Genomic DNA, 21,275 nt, shown 5'->3' on the forward strand with positions numbered 1-21,275 from the left:
ACAAATCAGAAGGATTAGCCTGAGATTAACAGACATCTGAAATCCATTACCAGTGTATTAAAATGTAAAAGTAGAAGCATAAGAAGAAAGTTCCTATTCTGAACTACTTATATTACAGAAGCAGCAAGTACAGGCTATGGTGACACAAAGTTTACAAACGAACATGAACAAACATGCCATAGCAGCTGTTTACTTTTGCTTTTCTTTCCCTCTCCTCTAAACACACAAAATGTGTCCCAACATCCCCTTTTTCAAAACAAGGCAGGTTAAGTTTAACAAGAAAAATGCCATGTTCCCAAGCAGACTGGCAGAGCCCACGCAGCACGCGACTGGCCTGGCATTAAAAGCTCACCTTCCCCATGTGTTTGCTGAATGACTGCACCAACAGGCTGTGCCACGAGATCTGTCCCTGCTCTCGCACAGCTCTGCGGCCAGTACTGGACCAAACACAATGGGAAATAAGACACCATATGCCCTTGTCCCACCTGCTCAGACCAGGCTTGTCCTAACTCTAAAGGGCATGCATTCTGGGTGGGCTCTGTCCCAAAGCACAGGCTACGGGGAGCTTACGAAGTGTCAAAAAAAGAAAAAAACAAACACGCACAACAAATGACGTACACGTGTGCGCACCAGCCAGCAACTGTTCACACAGTGCTGCCACTGTGTGACTCGCCACACCATCCACCCAAAACCCAGGAGCTGTCCCCCAGGCTATCCATCATCCCACTGCAAATGCTTCATCCAACTCCTACCTCACAGCACTGACTCCACTGACTCCTAACACACAAGAGGCTGTCCGTGTCAGCCCCACACTTTTGAGGACTGGCCTGCTCATCTATCTCACCAACAGTGAGCAGAACAGCAGATCTGGCTGGGCTCCTCCCCAGCTCCTCCTGCACTGCAGGAAAGGGAGCAGGGTCAGCCTTGGCACAGGTACCACCACACAACCACCCACTCCCAGCCTGGCCAAAAGGCAGGGGCAGGAAGAGGCAGGTCTGAAGGACTGAGGAAAGAGCAAAAAGATGCCACAAGGTCCGGACCAGTGCCACATCAGCACAGGTGGGGCTCCCTGGGAACAATGTGAGACAAGCAGAACAGAGATGACACCCCGCAGGGCACCCGTCCCACACAACAGGCTGCAGACACTGAGGGAGAACTTCCGTGCACATTTTCAGCTGATGCTGCCAGATAGCAACAGGGAAACCAACCAGAGAATGATCACAAGTAAATGTTAACCTGGCAATAAAACAAGTTCTTCCAATCCAGAGAACTTGTAGGGCTGCACAAGGCAGAGGAGAGCACCAGGCCACAGAGTGCAAGACATCCTCTTCCTCTGGCAGTACAGAAACTACAACCATTTCAGGCATGACCGAGACAGAAGTTAAAAAAAAGTAGAGATGCCGTAAGACAGTATGCAAGAGATCTGCAGAAGATACAGAGAACAGAAAGTGAAGACATTATTAACAGAGGAAGACAAAGAAATAACTATTTAGGGCACCAAAATGTAAAGCATAGTTTATTTGTCCTTTTAAAACAGATCATTACACGTGAGAAAGTTTCCTCCAGTAGCACATATCCACAAACACAATTTCTCCATACACACTAATCCCTTTGCACACAATGACCTCACAGCCCCAGCCTGCTATTTTTACCAGTATAGGAACTAGTGTTTCCATAGAAGCCTTTTCAACACCCCATGAGCCATATGAACGCAGAAGTGCCAACTGGCAACTACCATACCAAGACTGCCTTCATTTCTCAAAGCCAAGTTGTCACCCACAGATGAGAAAGTCCATTTTAGGTAGCATACGAGCTGACACAGATCAAAGAGTCTCTGGTCCAACCGTGAACATCCTCCAGCCCAAGAGAGTGCACGAAAATGAGAGAAATATACACATTCCAGCAGAGTTTGTTCAATGGAAACAGACAAGATTTTGATGATGAGTGGGACTGCAACAGCAAGTCTAAGAGTAATTAAATATGGCCACACATCACCTTCAAAGTATTTCCATCAAGGTCAAGTAGGACCTACACTGAGGACAGAAGTTTGACATGCCTTTGCAAACAAGTGCAAGACTGTAATTTGCCATTATCTCATGATCACAGAAAGCCACAGGGTCACCTCCTCAGTTTGGTACGAAACACCGTACAGCTGGCCTGGGAACTTCTCATTTATTAAATGTCTGAAAACAATTTAGAAATAAAGAAACAAACAATAGCTGAAACAATTTGTTATAACACAGCACTGCCATGCAATGTCCCGGGGAAAAAAACAAAACACATTTTTTACCCCCTGTACCATCAGGCAAGCAACGTAATTTTGTAAAAGGACTGGTATTTTGGAAGAAGCAATGCACACAGGGGAAGAGCTGTTCCTAACAGCATCTAATACAAAGTTCAGCAAGGCAAAGTTCATCAGTGAATCAACTGCCACATAAAAGAGATAAACAATTAAAGCAGCAGGAGTTCAGCCTGCCACCCTAGCTGTGCCTGGCAGAAGCATAAGGAAGGAGAGGAAGAGTAATACTGATTACTTTGGAAGGAACTATCTGTTTCTTCATCTACATTTCATTGACCTCTTGCAATTCTTTTCAGTAAGATGCTTTTAGTCCAGTTTCACAATATCCTGTGTTCCCTACAGGTGTTTCCTTAGGGATTTTCACCCAAGTGTTATAGGTGGGTGTGTCCATCTTACTTCTCCTCCCTTACTTCTAAGGATTATGTAAATTTCATTTCTTTAGGCATCCAGTAAAACTTAAAATTAGTAGTCCCTTGATGATCTAGACAAAGTGGAAGTGGGGCACAACAGCCATGATTATCAATTAAAAACAAAAGTTGGCCAATATTGAAGAAGGTTTTAGTGCTAACCACTAAAAACATACGTTCTATGCATACTGCAGAAATTGCTACCTTATGCAAGTACAGTAATGGGACTAATAAGCTTTTTCCCAAGAAACTCAGCCTTTTCTTTTTTAATACACACACGGATTTTTCTTGTTTTGCAAAGCAAAACTTTTTTAAAACACTAAAATCTTAATAAAAGCAGCTTATACATATAACTATTACAAGTTAAGACCAAGCATATATTCTAGGAAAAGTCTTCATGTAGTTAGATTTACTTTTGAGGTAAGTATAATGACAATCTAAATGATCATGAGTACTCCATATAAGCTTAGGTTGAAAATATTAAGATGGTTCCTTTCAGACAGCTTAAGCACTCACTGACACTCCCAGAACTACTTTTCAACTTTTCATTTTGAAACACTTTCTCGATGCATACTCCCTTTGACTTTAATAAAAGATATTTAAAAATAAATACAACATAAACATTTTTTTTAATATTCTGGGACATTTCTGCTGGCATAAAATCAATTTTTATTCATTTCAGTAAAAAAAAGCAGAAGGAAAAAGAAAATCTGGTTGATCCTAACCTATTTTTCAATCTTTTTTTTTCCTGCCATAGCCACCACCCAAGCTCGTTATCTGGTACACAGGCATACCACTAGTCCCATGCCACTACTTTCTACTTGGGACTGTCAAAAATTATGGCACTAAGACCACAGGCTTTTTGGAAAGATGAGTCACCTCTGAAGTGTCTTAATACTCCATCTACAGCGCCAGAGCTCATTTGTGCCTCTTGACTAGAGACGAAGCTGTGGCCAGGGAGGAATTGCAATGTACAGCCTTGCAATGCGCAGGGGGCTCATTCTCCCACTGCCACTCCGGATTCTTCCTGAAGCAAACGCTGTAACTCCATCTCTTAAGTATTCCCTAAACCCCCTAGCAATTCTGCAGTCTGTGCACCTCGACTGCTTTGCTCTCTCTCAAGCAGCTAGTAAGCTGCTCCCTTGCTACCTCTACCTTCAATTTCTCCTCCACATCTGGAGCACTGTTTCACAGACACAGCAAAAACAACAGGATTAGGAGTAATTCCACCAAGCAATCAGAAGAGGTCAAAGTGCTGGGCATCAGCTGTCACTCCCAGGCTGCACTGACACCCTAGCAGGAGCCCACTGGGAGCCGATACCATCTCCTGGCCCAAGCAGCTCCAGCCCACAGGGTCAAATGCTCTCCAGAGATCAAAGGCAAAGGTTCAACAGAAATGCCTGACTGAGCCAAATGCATCACACTTGGAATTTTCCTAGCAATTGATACCCATCTACTCTAAGCAAAGTATGCCCTGCCATATGAAAAGGCTGGAAAATGTCCTCTTCCTGGTTAATTTTGTTCCATACTTCTAGTATTTTATGGATTTCCCTTTTCACAGTCAATCATTGTGCATCACATATTAAGAATGCATGCTTCACTTGAGTACAGCAGTTTTTTCGGGTGCAAATGTGCCAGCTGCAAAACTGCATCCTCAAAGACCTTTCTCCAGAAGTCCTCAAAACTCAAGTACTAATAATGTCATACAAATGAAATTACATTTTCTTTGAACTTCCTTGAAGTAGAAAGCTAAAAATTTTGATAGCATCATTTGTGCATATCACCTGACAGTACTGTCTCTTTCTTTGTGCCAGACTTCTGCATATCACAGAATCACAGAATATCCTGAGTTGGAAGGCACCCACAAGGATAATGAAGTCCAACTCCTGGCCCTGCTCAGAACCATGCCCAAGAGTCACACCAGGTGCCTGAGGGCACTGTCCAAACACTTCTGGAACTCTGCCAGGCTTGAAGCTCTGACCACTTCCCTGGGGAGCTGTTCCAGTGCCCAACAAGAAAAGCTGAAAATCCTTTTTTCTAATATCCAGCCTAATCCTCCTGACACAACTTCAGGCCATTCCCTTGAGTCCTGACTCATTATGCTGCTTTAGCAAGAACCAAAACCTTCAAAAATTTTAACAGCCATTTGTGGCAACCAAAATCACCAGGATGAAGGAGCAGGAGTACAAAAAAATCCCCTCCCCCCCAAAAAAAAAAAAAAACAACCAAATAAACCCTCCAAAAACAAAACCAAAAAAAAAATTAAAAAAATAAAAAAAAAAACCAAAAAAAATCAAAAACCCTCCAAACACAACAACAAAACCTTTTCTTGTTAACATCTGTCATCGACTGTTATGAAAGGCATCTTTTTACTCCTGGCTTTCAAATGTAAGAAAAGGTTTTTAGGAAAACTGGAAACTCTTTAATAGGCTAGTCCAAATACACGATTTCAATTCTCTTAAAGTCTGTGGCCTGAAGCAGTACTCCAGTGTCTACTGTGCTGCATTTCTTATTTCAGAATCTGATCCAGAGAGACACAAAACAGCATGAAGCAACCTGTGGAAGCATCCAAACAATCAAAATAGCAGGAATTGTAGGGTGGAAATTAAGGCATTGATAATGATCTCCTCACTCAGGGCAGCTGCAAACCTACGGACCTAATCAACCATTTCTCATTCACCTCTGAAATAGCTCTTCACAAAAATTACTATTTTGACAATGTCTTTTACCTCCATGCAAATTTCTCTATTTATTAAAGCTAAACCTAAGGCAGAAACTATAAGACCACATCCATCTCTCTTGTGCACTTGCCAGAAGAGCAGCAAACCAAGAAGACCACCCCAAAAGGAAGATCTTATGATGCACATGCACAGGAAGTCAGTTAAAATTTGACTGTTGATACTCTACTGCTTTTGTTGTGTTTGTTTTTTTCAAAGTAGGTTAGCAAGCTCCCAAGGAGCCCACTAACCTAGAATTAAAAACTGAATAAAACAATGTTTTGGAAAGAGACTTTCTCCTTTATGCCCCAAGATGATGAACTCTCTCTATTTCCCTCATCTCTGGGGAAATTTCTGATTTCTCTATCTCCTTTAACTTCTGCTTATCCCCTACATTAAGGTGCTTTGCTTCTTGGGGCTTCACATCAAATTACAGTAGCTTCAGCTGATTTCCCCAGGGCACACAGTCAGACAATGAGGTGAAGATGCTGCAAGCTTCAGGTTTTGCTGCTACAGGAAAAGGAAATCCCCATGATTTCACCATACAGTAATGTAAGCTACAGGAATGAAAATTAATCCAGAAATAAATTAAGAAATTCTAATCTTTCCAATGTACCTTTACTGGCTCTTCATGACATCTACACTACAACACTCCTTCAGTATGTAGAGCACACATAGGTCTATGTATGTGTTTACATACAGCAGCAAACCAAAATAGTTTAGAAGATGCACACAAGCCAGGATCTGTTCAGGCAAGTTTCCTGAAGCATTTCAGTATGACAATAGAAGGATGTTTCCACCAAGCAAGTGAACCTCTACAAACTTTACTCCCAAAAAGCAAATTCATTTTTGAAAACAAATAATTAATAGAAAAAAAATTAAGCACCTGAATGACCTAAAAAAAATCCCAGTCAAATAACTTTTTCCTCTCTGAGTCTCAAGAACTAATTATTTTCAATAATATTTCTATTATTGCCATAGTAGCCAATTATCCCATCCACCTCCAGAGAAAAACAGGCAAGAAGAGAATTTTTTTCCACCTAAATTATATCTCTCTAACTAATAAGGAAACAATCAGAAACAATCTTAAGCACAGCACTAGAGACTGGTGCCTTCTGACTACCTCTCAATAAAGAAAGCAGGCAGGTAATAAAGTTACACAGTAAAAATTCTGCATCCAAAACATAATAGCTCCCAGATGCAAAAAATTAGAAACTTCTGTATTTGTGCAGGGAAATGCAGCTTTCAGTAGTTTACCCTTCTTTTCACAAGAGGAGACAAAAAAAAAATCCCCTCTGCAGGTAGGAATTGGGGCACTTAGGCAAGCACAAGTAATCAGCACCAGCTGTCAGCAGCCGCAGTAATTCTCACATCCTGTTTCCAAACCATCTTTGTAATTCCCACGGAGATGAGGCACAGGAGCCTTAATGCGATGCTGGGTTCAGATGAGAAGGCTCCCAATGGGACAGCAAGGGGAAAAGCCATGTGAAGAAGTGTTGCAGTGCAGGACAGACCCATCATAATCATCCCATTCCCACTCCCCAGGCTCACTCCTTCTGCCAGCTCCCAAGGTTTGTGTGTTATCAGATCTATTTGCTCTCAGAACTAAGCTAAGGGCAAAGACTGGAGATAAATGAGAAAAGCATTTGTGGCTAACTGCTGCCATCAGAAAACGGTGCTGTTCCCCATGTTTATTTTAAGTCTTGTGATCCTTCTGGCTGGCATGGCACTGAAAGCTGTAACCATTAACACATACCAAAGGAAGGAAGTGTTTCACTGGTAGATGTCCAAGCATTTTAACCTGGACGCTCGGAGGAAACAAAATGCGTATTAAAAAAATAATCTGCGATGCTATTTACCCAACCATTCAAAACAGAAGGCCTGATATTAACAGAAACCACAGAGTTGTGGCTATAGTTTTGAAGAGCTTCATTATGTATCTGATTTCAAGACATAAGGGCAGAACATTTATTGTTCCATAGCAGGACATTAATAAACCTTTGGCTTTAAATCTCCCTCACCTCTTTCCTTGCCTTGGTGCAAATTAACGCTCCAAGACTACTTAGATTTACAAATTTTGTAATGGGCAACTGTCCCTTGCCTTAAAAAAGTAATTACAAAATATACAACAGAACAATTAATAAACATTTAATTTTTTGTGTGAAAGCAATGAGAAGCAAATTCATCTTAGAGACAGGATTAGGAGAAAGAGATGCAAGAAGGCATTTTGTACTTGCATACACTGAGCACAGGTTTTTTGGTTTTGCTAATAAATCAATATTAGCATTAAGTTGAGAAAATTGTAAGCCACAAGTAATAAAAAACTGTTTAACATGCAGGAGAAAAAAAGTAATGTTTTAGTAGTCTGCCCAATTACACTTTGGTATTTCCTAAAGCAAAAACCAAAATGAACTTCAATACTCTTGATTCCATTTGAGTTTAGCTTACCTTTGCTCTTGTGGGTGCTCTTCCACATCCTCCTCCGAATCAGCCTGACAAAGAGAAAACACTGTGTAAGAATCTCAGAACTGCAACATGCTGCACTGGACATACGAACCACTTTAACTCCATCAAAGATGGATTTTCATGTGACTTGTTAGCAAAACAAATTCAGAAATCTAAAATTCCTGTAACTCCTTTACGAGTCAGGTAAGGTGGTTGATCAACATCCCATCTGAGGTTTCAGCTCATCTTGCAAAAGATAAACGGTGACTTAACCTGGCTACTCTGCTGCTTCTTCCAAATGCTGACTGAACAGATTCATTTTCCATTTATGCAAGTGCATCTGTACAAAATCCTCTCACACACAGAATTCCAATCTAAAGCCAACAATTGCCCTCAAACTACAGAAAGACTACTTCCTCTACTTCCAAATTTTCTGCCCCATCAGTAAATTTCAATAGCCAGTACCTGGGGAAATAGGATGCAGAGTGCCTTGAAATGCAGATCACCTGTCAATGCCAAAAGCAAAGGCAAAGTACCACATTCCAACAGGCACCATGCGGTCCCAAACCGAGATCTTATTACTGAGTAGCAGCATGTACAGAAAGCAGAGAGAGCAGAAGCTCTGAACACATCATCTTAGCTCAGTTGCTGTACTCAGGTAATTTTCAAGACATGCAGCTGAATTGTGTCAGCTTGCAGTTCACCACAAACCACTTTGAGCTGTCTACAGAAATGAACTCAAGTGTTGGTTCAATGAGCTCCCTGCAGGAAATCCATTTAAAACAAGGAGGTAGCTACTCTTAACTGGCCAAGATCTCCAGGAAAGCTTTAGGTACAACTCAAAATGAAATGTGTTACAGCCACTCAACCCCTGCTGATGAAACCAGGGACAGCTTTAGGGCAATTAACATTTTTCAGGAGGAGGTGACAGTCATCCAGCCAGGAACAGCTGGTGAGCTTTCCCAGCTTCTGCTTCTGCAGGTGATGGTTCTACAAGACACAAACTAGAGACCTTAGCAATGAAAAGGTAAGGGGAAAAAATCTTTTAAAATTAAAAGGCTGTACTTTCCACCACCCCTCCTACATGTTTCCCATGGTACGCATATCACGGAACAGGCCCCAAGCCAGCAGCTTTGACTTTACCTATTTTCACTGCATACTGAAAAAAAAAAACCCACCTGTAAACACAAAACATCTTTCTATAGGCTTCAGATGCTTAAGCAGATCAGGTAGTCCTACCTGCCTACTGAATGGGACAGGCAGCAGGATTTCTGAAGACCTGAGCTTCATGAAGTGAGGAAAAACAACAACCACAGTATGGCAGCAAATATGCTTAATGTTAACATTAACGCTAGTAATTATTGTGTCTAAAATAATGACCTTATGGATAACACTAATATAGATCTTGCCAAAAGCTACCAGACACATCTGAACTTCCATCATTTGTCACAAGCAGCTGATACAAGGGAAGCAGCACAGCCGCCACCACAACACAACCAAATCTGGAACAAGATTGACAGGGAAGTACAAGTTAATTTGAGGACTTGACAACCGTTCTGTACGTCTGCCCAGAGGTTGGAGACACCATGCTAATTGTCCAGGATCTGCAGGACACAACAAAGCTCTTCAGCTCAGATCTACCTAGAGGTCCCAAGACCTGGCCCCCATGAAGTCCCAGCCATCTCCTCCTAGAGACCTTGCAAAGTCTTGCTGCTAGACTTCACCAGGATGGCATGATACAAACCCATCACGTTTTCCAGCTTCTCCAAGCTCCTTCTGTACTTCTAGGACCTCAGTACAATACCAAGCAGAACTAGAGGACTCCTTATCCACAGCCAGATAGCAGGCTATCCTCATTTTAAATGGCTTAGTTCCTCTTTTAAATGGCTTAGCATCTGCCAGGCATCAGAAAACTGGGTCTGTGTCATTACACTGTGCTCACCCTTAACACTAGCCACCTTACCATTTCTCCTCTTCACTTTTCACCAAGCAACAATGAAGCAAACTTCCCAATCTACAGTGCAGCCACAGCACATCTCAACTGTGCAACAAAAAAAAAACCAAAATAGTATTCTCAAACTACAAGAGACTACAGGGGGAAAGAAGGCAAGACCTCCTGAAAGTTAAAATGCAGTTCCCAACAGTCTACCTATGAGAAGAAAAAAGTTCCCTTCTTCCTAACGCTATGCTGAATATAGGGCAGGTGCTTATCTCGTGTTGGAAAGCCCCTGAAAGCGCCCCCCTTGTGTCACACAAGTCTCAAGGGCCTGAGCTGACAGCTACTGCATAATCTGCATGGCCATCCAGCCCCAAGTCCTATCAGCACCATCCAGAAGCTCAGCTGGGAGTCTGGAGAAGCCTTTTAAAAGCCCAAAGAGGAACACAATTCCCACTCCAAGCCTGTCTCAGACTTTCACACAAATTGTGCGTCTTCAGACAAACCCTGCTTTGAAGTAGGTGACTCTGTACATCTAATTTGTGCTCAGCCGATGGGCTCGTTAATGACACACTGCAGTGCCGCGTATCTCTGATGAATATATGAAAGATCAAGGTCTTCATCAGCTTTCCAAATCAGTAGAACAATTAACCTGATTAGCCCCTGAGCTGCACTGAAGAACAGAAACCGAAGACAAGCTACTACTACTTGGGAAAAGAAAAAAAAAAATCTTTCAGACCTGAGCAGAGCCTTTTTATGAAAACTCAGGCAGCAGCTCTGTATTTGTCCAGTGTCTATAACAACCATGATACAGTAAATACTGCTGTATCTTTCTCTAAAATTCAAGCACCTGACACAATGTCACAGTGAAGTGAAACAAGTTATTGTAATCTCCTTAGAATATGCAACCAAACTGAAACATTCTCAAGGTGTTCCTCAAAGGAAACATTTTGCTCATCTCCTACATGCGACACACAGGAACAGTAGAAAACCCGTCACATCAGTCAAGCACTGCACTGACACCAAAATAAAGTTTGGTACACACTGACTTTGATGACCTACTGTCATTTTCAGTTGTGATAACAAGAACTACAACTTAACCTTCATTACGTCATTTTAAGGTAGTCCCTCCCTCCGAACTGAAGGGAAAAGCGCTCTGCAGATACCCAAGCTGCCTCCCCCTGCCTTCAGATGCTCCCAGTAACCACCTACATGGTTTCTGACAGACAGAAACACACAACTACGACTCTCTGATACCTCTTTTAAGTGGTGGAGGCCACGAACAACAATTGTTATTTGTGTTTCTTTCCTACACTTGTATGTGTATGCTATGTTTAAAACATAACTAACTGCCTTTCAGTTTTGCACTGAAGTGCTACAACCTGGCTGTAAATATCTGGAGCTTTTTCAGCCTTTAGTGGTGAATGGCTTGGGTGTCAAGTCTCACATAAAGGAGCTTTTCTCTCAAACATTTTACTTGATTATGTATTAACAAGTTGCAAACAAACATGCAAAAGCACAAAATTATAAGGGGTCTATAAAAACCACAACTGCTCTAATCAAGTCTCTCACACTCAAGATTTTCCATGTCAAAATTCCACTGGTTTTCAAAGAAAAATCCAGCTGCCCATCCCAGGGCATTTGCTATAAAAGGGAGGTTAAGAGTAAGGAGCAGGTCAGTGGGTGCCCCGTGGTTACCCCACACTTCACACCACCTTCAACAAGAAAGAAGAAACGGGCACAAGGGAATACAGCCACCGCATCCGACTGGGAAAAACCAGCTGGTCTCAGAGCTAAAAAGGGAATCCAGGAAGAAACATTGAAATGCTGGAGGAAGCAGCAGACCAGTGGAAGACAGTCAGCAGGCTAGATACAGCCAGCTCCCCCTCAGCACCGGCGCACGAGCCCACGCACACCGTCACCAACTGCAGCGCTCCGGGCACCCTTCGGGCTCGGCTGCGGAGCAAGAGCAGTAGGTGAGCCATCCCCAAACAGCTCTGCATGCTTCAGAGGAAGCTGGAATCAAAAGCCCACAAGCACTAGGGGAGGAGAAAAAAGGAAAAGCACAAATTTGTGTAAGAGGGAAGCTGGGAGGGGGCACACGAGAAGCACAAACAATGAAAGGGAAGCAAGAGGAAACAGAAGGTAGAACAACCAAGCGGGGTGGAGGCATGGGGGCCCTGGGCGGCTGCGCTCCAGCATGCAAATTCATGCAGTTCACGTAGACAAAGCGATGCTGTGAAAGGCCTAGAAAGCAACTACAAATATTAAAACACTTTGTTTCCCCTCCCTCACCCCTTAATGTGATGTCTTTATTCGCTACACAGTCCTGGAACAAAAGCATGTGCAGGCAACCGGATGGCTGAATGGGTTAGCAATCCACCCAACTTTCATCCTCAAATTCTGCAGGCAGCAAGGAATGCTCAAAACTGCTCTGTCACAGGCAGGCAGTTGATGATGCATGGAAAATAAGATAATAGTGTAAAGCCATGACAGAAAGAGAAAAACATCCATCAGACAGCATTGGTAACCCGCCAGAAAAAGGCTAAAGGGCTGGCAGACAGGGCAACCTAATCCATTTTCCTGCTGAGAGCAGTTGGACAGAGGTGCTTTGGCAGAGGAATATGCACAGTTCCTTCCCTGGATTTTTCACTTCTGCAAGGGAAATCCTCATTGGTGCCACAGTCCCTCCAAAAATAAGCAGGAACACCAAAATCAAGGGGCCAGAACAATCCTCTTCCCGAAGAGGGACTCCTCATCAAGATACATCTTCAAACATGTGAATGAAGCAACTCTTGGATATTTCCTACCAGACAACATTCATTAACCACTCAAAAGCACAGAGGTTCTTCCTGTTACTACACCCTCACCATCACATCACCACTGCTGTGATACATCAACACTGGGCAAACAACCCTCATCAAGGGTTTAACCAAGAAATTCTATTCTTGCAAGAAAGAGAACATGGAAAACCTCCCTGTAGTAGCAGTAGGTCAGACCATTTTTTTAAAGTGAAATGTGATCAACAAGCAGTAAACCTCTTGCACGTTTGAGCATCTCTCTAACAAAGGGCAGTCAGATGTTAACAGATGTAGCGACTTTCCGCATCTCAGGAACCGATGCTGGCTTCTCCACTGATGCCCCTCACCATCCCAGCAGTCACCCAGGAGGGCAACAATGCTGACATGTCTTTAGGACCTCACAAACACCAGAGGACTATGGCTGGATGGGCAATCCTCGACTCTTTGGGCACCCAGGGAAAAGCCATGACCAGCCACGGCACATCAGTGCCACCACTCCATAAAACTGGTGCTGAAAGGGTCCCTCACCATATCCGCAGGGACTTAGAGAAGCCTCTTTTCCTCTTCACCACCACAAATGGAAAAGGTGGTTTCAAATGTGGCCACAGGGCCAAAGCCCAACAAGGGCTGGGTAAAGCCCAAGTCCACATGGAAACAAAAGAGCAAGCATCAAGGTCAGGCCTGTAACCAAATTTTGGTCTTAAAACCTGTTTGAGGAAGCCAGTCGTTTTGTTCAGCTTGAGTAGTCACTCATGCATCAGATGCTGCTGCAGTCCTCAAGCTCAGAGGGGAAAACCCATGCAAACCAGTCAATGCACCACTACTACTCAGAGACCAGCTCATCTGACTTTTAACCTCTTAAATCAGCAAGCCTATTGCAATTTACTTCTCACTCTGTCAGAACTGAAGCCAGAAGACTTCTTTCTTTCCTGCATACCTAACATAGCCTTTACAGAAATGATGAAGAAACAGCAGCCTCAGCTTTGTCTCCACTGCTGCAAGAACTGAGCAAGACCATATGCTCAACTATGCCAAATTCATGGGTCATTCATGCCTGGCTTTTCTTTAGCCAAGCTAAAGCATATTTTTATGAGGATGCTCAAAAACAAAGTGTTTTCCAATAGGACCTAATCTCCTCAGGAAGTAAACATCACGTCATCATCACTCAATTGCAGCTTCGCTATGAGAAGCAACTATAAATGACTACATTACACAGTTCCACATCTAATGCATCTTAATATCTTCACTGTAAAGAACGCAGATGCAAAAGGCTGAGCTCCTCAAGCATCTCTGCACAGCAACTCTACTCCTCCCCACCTCCCCTTAGCTACAACCACATCTGCAACAGGCAAAATCTCAACAACACAACAAATGTATCTTATAAAATTATTTGGACATACAATAGATAACACTTTTGTAACACCACAGTACAAAATGCTGGGTCCTGGGAAGCAGCATCAATTGTTAGCTAGCTAAGAAACAGCACTTTTGCTATTTTTCCTTACATTAATGGGTGTCAGTGGCTGAGCACTAAACAGAGAATGATATATGGGCTTAAGACAAATAAATCACCCGCTTTTGCCCCTCATATAAGATGATGTCCCTAAGGACTGCTTCTTCCCGTTTATGAGCCTGGTGCCTCGAAGTCTAGAAGGCCGAGCTCACCATATGGCAGAGTCCATCAGTGTGAGTTAAATAACTGCCTCAAATGCCATAAACTCCAGACCTCGGTTCCAGCGCCCCTCCTCGCTCACCAGCCGCGGGCATTGTACCATATTGGTTCCCCTCGCCAACACAGAATTTATCACATCTTGTTACTGCCCAACGAAAGCGGCTAAACAAGACAAAAAAAAATGCGCTAGAATGAGAGGAACGGCACCATAAACGATGTGTCATTTGAGGGGGGAAAAATGGCTTCACCTGAGCAGGCCTGAGATATAAATATATGCATATTCACGACAGGCACGTTTAGTGCGTTCCGACCACACATGCACTCGTTTAAAATAAATAAATAAATAAACGGGGGGGAGGCGGGGGGGAGAGACCCCAAACAGAAAATAAACGAAGCCCAACAACCACGCCGCTGGCGCAGGCTGGGGGGGCCGCGGGGCTGGGGCTGCGCCGTGACAGCAGCGGGCGAGGCCGCCCCCGCCCCGCCGGCCCCGCGCCCGCCCCCCGGGCCCAGCGCGCCCGCACACCCCCGCAACGGCCCCGGGCCCTCCGCCGCCCCCACCCCCCGCGCCCCCTCACCTGGGCGGGCAGCAGGAGCTCCCCCTCCTCGGCTTGCCACAGCTCCACCACGCCGGGGATGGGCTCGATGGCTGCGGGGGCAGAGAGAGAAAACGCGGATGGGCAGGGGGCGGGCGGCCGGAGCCCGCAGGCGGCGGCCCGGGGCTCCCCGCGCCGCGGCGGGCCGGCAGAGACGCGTGGCCCGGCGGGTGCCGCGGGGCCGGGAGGAAGGGAACTGGAGTCGGGGGAAGAGGTGAGCCTCGTCCCGGCTCCCTTTGTGTCCCCGGGCTGCCACCGCGGCAGCCGCCCGAGGGACGGCGACGGGGGCGGCGGCTCCGCTCTCAAGCCCGGAGCGGGCAGTGCCGGCATCCCCGCCCCGCTGTGCCCCGCCGGTGCTCTCACCTTGTCCCTGCGCCTCCCCGGGCCGAAAGCAGGGCAGGAGGACGTGGAAGACGCCGAGCAGGAGGTTCATGGCCGCGGCCGCGCGGCAGTAGCCGCCGTGCTGCGGGAAGCGCAGCCCCGCCATGCCGAGCCGCGCCGCGCCGAGCTGCGGCTGGGGCGGGGCGGGCGGCGGCGGGGGCGGCTCCGCGGGCACCGGGCACCGCCCCCGCCCGCAGCGCGGCTGCGCCCGCCCCGCCCCAGCCGCGCACATGGCCCGGCGGCCGCGCCGCTCCCGCAGGCGCCCGAGCCGAGTCCCCCGCAAAGCAGGAGGGAGGCGTTGTGGGAAAGCCGGATCGGTTTTGTGTAGCTCGGCCGTGCGGTCGGACCGCGAGCTGCCCTACATCCCGCCCGCTTACGCCCGTGTGGGATGTCACCGCGCCGGGGCCCGGGGCTCCCCGGTGATTTTTAGAAACAAAAAAAGCATGAAAAGTGCGAAGGGAAGAAACCAGGAGGCCGCGCGAAGGGGGAGGGGAGAGCGCAGCGAGGAAGGCGGGGGCGCGTGGTAGGGGGGAAGGCAATCAAAGTCTCCCCGATCTGGTGGTCCTATTGCACATCACACAGGATCGTTAGGACCGGAAGGAATCTCTGCACATCATCGAGTCGACCCCCTGCCAAGGCAGGGTCATCTGGAGCAGGTGACACAGGAATTACTCCAGATGGGTTTTGAAGGTCTCTAGAGAGGGCAGCCTCTTCCAGTGCCACCAATCCGGTTAATCTGCCTCTGTGTTCCTTGGCTGCTTGGCAGCACTGTATGTTGCGGGTCGCTGCTGCTGTTCTTAAGCAACAGCATTTTGGTCTTAAGCAACTCTTCAGGTGCCTGTTGGATCTCTCAAGGAATTACACGGTGTTTGCAGAGTGTAGAACAGAGCCCAGAGATAGTTGTGAGGGTCACACAGTTGTAACATACCCCTCTAATTGCATTTTTAAATGCTTAAAATAGTCCCTTCTGCTAAAAAAAAAAAAAGAAAAAAAAAAAGCCCCCTCAGATGCCTTAATTACAGGAAAAAATGGTTGTTAAACTAGTTCTGCAAACCTCAAGGAGAAAAATAAATACTCTGCTAACAAGGTTTGCGCAGGGCCCAGATTGCATCTGGTTCTCCCCTTACCAATCACACATAGTAACTCACACAAACACTGGCAGCATGGGACTCGGTCAGCAAAAGCTCATAAATAAAGCCAAAGAAATGACAAAAACCATTTTTAGCCCTGCACTGAGACAACACATGAGGACATTTGGGACCTTGGTCCCCAGTGGCAGTGGGTTGCCTGCCCAATGCCCTTTCTGCTCAGTGCTTGGAATAGCTTTTCCCACCCAGAGGCTATTCAGGTTTGACTGGAGATGCAGGTGGGTCTCCGCAAAAGAAGTGCCCACTCCCTTCCTAAAGGAGAAGACTTTGGCATTTGATGTTGGACAACCACCAAAGTATAGCCAGCAATGCAGCCTTGTCTCCTGCCCATATCCTCCTCTTTCTGTCTTCTCCTTCCTCTTTTTCCTGCTCCCTAATGGTTAGACAGCTCTTTTGTTTGCCATGCTGTCCCCCTGTGTCTTTAATCTCATTGCCTGGGCTTTCCCACATATGGGCAGAGGAACACTGCGGCACCCCTCCACCTGTGCCCCAAAACACCTCAGGGCTTGCAGGGAAACACAGCCTTTCAAAATAGGAATGGTTGGATGATTCTGTGTTGGCAAACATGTCTATGCTTGGACAGGTGCCTGAATACCTGCTTTAGAGAAAAAGAGAGTTCTAATGGCATAAACCTTATATGACAACCCCTCCCAGGGGCTGCCTGGCACCATGAAGATGCTGTGCATTCAGTAGGGAACATTTCCCACCACTTCTGCAACTGGTTCCAGTCGGAGTACCCATTAGAGCTGTAGACTAATATTATTTTAACCTACTAGCTTTTTCTTGATGAGTTTTTAAAATGTTGTGCCAGCACGAGCTGATGATTTTTTGCCTGTCTGAAAGTCAACTCCATTTTCAGTGCCTGCAGGAAGGGGTCTGACTGGACATAGGTAGGGGTTTAAAGGGGAACTCCTAGACACTCAGATGCAATGAGCAGGACAGGGAGGAAATCAGGGCCGCGATGCAGATGTTGCGATCACATGGGGAGATACTTATTGTGTAACAGGCATCAGATGGGAGCAGGCCATCCTAATTACATTGCTGCTTTTGTGCCTCTGTGCATCCCTTTACCAGCAAAATATGCCCGAGACTGTTCCTCATGTGTGAGATGAGATGAGATGAGATGTACCTGATTCCATATACAGGGAAATGCTCCATTTTATTTAGAGCAACCTCACTCCTCTAGTCTGACTGCAGACCCATGGGTGAGAAGGAGCTCGGTGTGAAAGGGGAAACAAAGGCTGCCTGGCAAGTCCCTGCCAGCCCTCTTTGATGGGCTACCATGGTACTTTTCTATTCCTCAGAAAATACTGACTAATATGGAGCAAATGCATTCACCCCACTCACTGGGCAAAGAAAACAACTGCTAAAACATTTGGATGAGGAACTTGTTGGATGATGCACTGGAGGGGCATGGTCCAGCTTGTGAACCTGGTGCAGCACCCCTGCTATCTGCAAACATGACAGTGCTCTTCAAAGCTCACAGACCTATTGATGATGCTGTTTTCCAGCTAAAGAAGATTTTTTTTCAGGCTGTAGACATACTTAGTATTCATGCAAAACAAATCCCTGCGCTGTCATACTTTAAAACCTTTTACTTATTTTTTCAGGAGTAGGATATGCTGCTGAAATATTTATTTTTACTGTTTGTCTTGCCCTTGAACTACAAGGAAAAGGAGATGAGTTTTACCTACAGCAGTCTGGAAATACTGCTGTAAACTTCTGCAAATTATAAAGCACACAGAAATTAATCCAGCCCTAAATGCCATTACAAATCCCCATTACTTGCAGCATGGGAATAGTTACTTGCCTTTCAAAAAAGATGTGAGACTTTACAGAAACACTAAGTAAAATTAATTTCTGGGGGAACTGAGCCCAGCAGAAGACTTTATAGTATGCAATCATATAATCTGCAGCCATGTATTGCACCATATGCAGTCAATGCTCCACATAAGTTGAGCATACTTAGGTATTTCAATTAGGTGCAGTTTGAGAGACAGTATGCACTGAAGGTGGTATATTTTTCTTTTAAAAGCCCCAAGAAAGTGGTCAGCTCACTCTGGAGTGTTCCTTCACCTTGCCATCCCCAGCAAGGAAACTAGCAGGGACAAGCCCCACTGGCATGAGCTGATATACCCATCCTGGGGTCTGCATCAGGCTGCAGTGGAGCTCAGGGCCTGTCCTCCTCCCCAGTGGCCTCCCTCCCGTGCCAAGCTCCTCTTTATCAGCCCCGTGGCTACACATCCCCACCCCCGGGGCCAGCCCTATCAGCAAGTGCAGCACTGGGCAGTTCCCCCTGATAAGGCTACAAATCCCAAAGAGAGATTGAGAGGTGATAATGCCTTGCCTCGGGTCATCTCCTCGCCCAGCTAGCTCGTTCCTCCCCGAAGGGCAGCCTTTCTCCAAAAACCCGCTGCTGGGCGACCAGACCGTCCACCAAGGGCTCAGTCCCGCGCAAGGACAGCCAGGTCCTTCAAACCTGAGCACACACCTATGTGCTTCCCAAAGACCAGCTCATGGGTGAATGCACAGGGAGGGGGAAAAAAAATTAGCGAGAGAGGACCTGGCAGGGTACAGCCATAAAAGTCTGCTCGGTTGCCCGCAGGACAGCTGAAGATAAGCAGCCCTCCCTTTGCTCCCTGGCATTGGCCCCGCCGCCTCGCTTAGCCAGCCGGCGTTCTGGGAGCAGGCACTCTCCCTCCATCTCAATGTTTGTGTAACTCCCAGCAGAGCGGGGCTGCGATCTCTGCCGGGGCCCCTCTGCATCATTAGAATAATAAAACAGGACGGGAACAAGAGTTTCTCTCTTCCTTCTGGTGACAATTACTGTCATGCGCTCCACCGCTGCACGCTCCCCCCGCCCCCCATTCCTAGCGAAGATTCTTCGCGAAGATTGTGAGTGCAGCTCGAGCTGGGCTGAGCCTAATTCTTTTAAAGACTAATTCAGCCTGATAAGAGCGTCTGGGACAAAGCCTGCCCTGGCAGCGTAATTAAAGAAGTACAAATTGTTTCTAAAACCACACGCTGGCAGAATTTTTACAATTAATGACCAGTTGTCTCTGCTGGGGCTTGTCAGGGAGGAATCGCTCTCGTCTTACGCGTCCGATCTGGGTCAGCAGCCCATCCATCGCCTCTTTGAGGACGGGAAAGCGAGCAGGCAGCGGCACTGCCCCAATAAGCTGTTAATGACACCGCACTCATTACTGTGGATAACAAACATCTTGTTTCTAAGCAGAATTTTTGCCAGCTCGCTTTGACTTTCTAGGCTGTGATTGAACACAGACAGAAAAATAGGGTGCTTACCTGGCCTACTTTTTTTCATTTTCCCTCTTCTCATGCATTTTTGACTGAAAAAATCTGCATGGTAAAAGAAGCATCTATATGATCACACAGAAGCCAACATAGGACAATATTAAGTTATTTTAATGGTGCAACTTCTGAAATATTGACAAGAAAAGTAGTATGATTAAGTGATCTATTAAAAAAAAAAAAGCTTGCTCTGTAATCTCAAGTTTACATATATCTATTTATTTATTTTTTTATTTATATATATCTTCCAAACTCCTCTGTGTACTGAAGAAGAAAGGAGAGTAAATATTTTTATTTTAAAAAGCAATGCTACCATTGTGGTATCAATCAAATGCTAGATAATTAAAAAAATATGCTGATGTGCTCTGTCCTTTCCTTGCCCTGCTCTGCCTACATTTTTCAGCACATACACTGCATCCACTTGAAAGCGTGGTGGATCCTTGCACACAGCAGGATTTTGCAGTCTCCTGCGGGACCCACCATGTTACAATAGCGTTCAAAGCTTTATAAGCTTCATTTAGTTTCAGCAAGCCTGCTGGAGCATTGTCTGTGCTTAAAGAGGCATTTAAAACTAAAGCGAAGCTTTGAAAGCTTCAGAGACAATGACGCTGGACTCCCTAAACCCATGAGTTCACTGCACGGTTTGAAGTGATGGCATCATGTAGAAAACATGACACGCTGCTCTGAGAGCCTGGCAGTACCTAGGCACAAAAGAGGAGGGGGAACAGAAAATCTGGGGTGCACATTGAGTTTCTACCACTGAAGGTCACGCCTGGACTAAAGGGAAGAAAAGCATTCTAAATTTTTTTCTGCCTTTGAGATTTTTACCTGTGCATATTTATTCTCTCATTCTGGAATGATTTCTAAGCCATTGATATTTGCGTTTCTAAGCTGTTACAAATAAAAAGAAAACAACAGCCAGAGTGCACACAACAAAAACAAGGCAGGATGCAGCAGCCATGCTTCCACAAGATGTCCAGCTTTTGGTCTAGGTGTTTGCACATCCCTGGACTGTTCAAAAGGCAGCGTTTAATGCAGAACCACACTACCTACAAGCTAAGGGAAAGAGCAGTAAAACAAGCATCAGTAAAACTGTGGTTTCCTCAACAGGCATTCATTTTTCATTATACAACCCTGCTTGTCACCATTTCTAGGCAAGGGCATGCAGTTTGTATAACCACAGTGAGAAACTGCATTGGTAACATATCAAGGCGAGAGGAAAAGATGCTCTTGAATCCCAAAAATAAGCATCCACCCTACCCATGCCACCTCACTCAGGTGGTGAAGGTTACAGGTATTCTTGGGCTGCAGTGGCATGAAGTCTCCATTCTTGCCTTGTCTGGCTTCCCTGCCTGCTGGGAAAGGTGCTCTTGATCATCAGGAAAAATGACGAGGAGAGGGAGACACCCACAAAAATAGCAATGATCCATGTAAAAACAGCACCTTGTGGATCAAGTCAGCTACAGGATGCCCATAAGTAGATTGAAAGGACAGTCTGTAGCAAACAGGTGTAATAAATACCAGCTTTGTAAAAAAGCCATGGTGCCTGAGCAGGTTTAGAAAT

General features: G+C 45.6%; 1 protein-coding gene across 6 annotated transcripts in view; it reads right to left on the reverse strand.

The window, feature by feature from the left end:
* TMEM131L (transmembrane 131 like) overlaps window positions 1–15,406 on the reverse strand; it is a 79,837-nt gene extending 64,431 nt beyond the window's left edge. For 5 of the 6 annotated variants that reach the window (XM_038134272.1, XM_038134265.1, XM_038134267.1 and 2 more), the window contains exons 1-3: window positions 15,237–15,406; window positions 14,856–14,926; window positions 7,872–7,915 (exon numbers count right to left, since the gene is read on the reverse strand). In XM_038134272.1, the coding sequence (XP_037990200.1) occupies window positions 7,872–7,915; window positions 14,856–14,926; window positions 15,237–15,360 (239 nt within the window). In that variant the 5' untranslated portion in view covers window positions 15,361–15,406. The remainder of the gene's footprint in view (window positions 1–7,871; window positions 7,916–14,855; window positions 14,927–15,236) is intronic. The other variant, XM_038134268.1, reaches the window with a different exon arrangement.
* Window positions 15,407–21,275: the final 5,869 nt, after the last annotated feature.

This window comes from Motacilla alba, chromosome 4, assembly GCF_015832195.1.
Source record: "Motacilla alba alba isolate MOTALB_02 chromosome 4, Motacilla_alba_V1.0_pri, whole genome shotgun sequence".
NCBI classification, from domain to species: domain Eukaryota; kingdom Metazoa; phylum Chordata; class Aves; order Passeriformes; family Motacillidae; genus Motacilla; species Motacilla alba.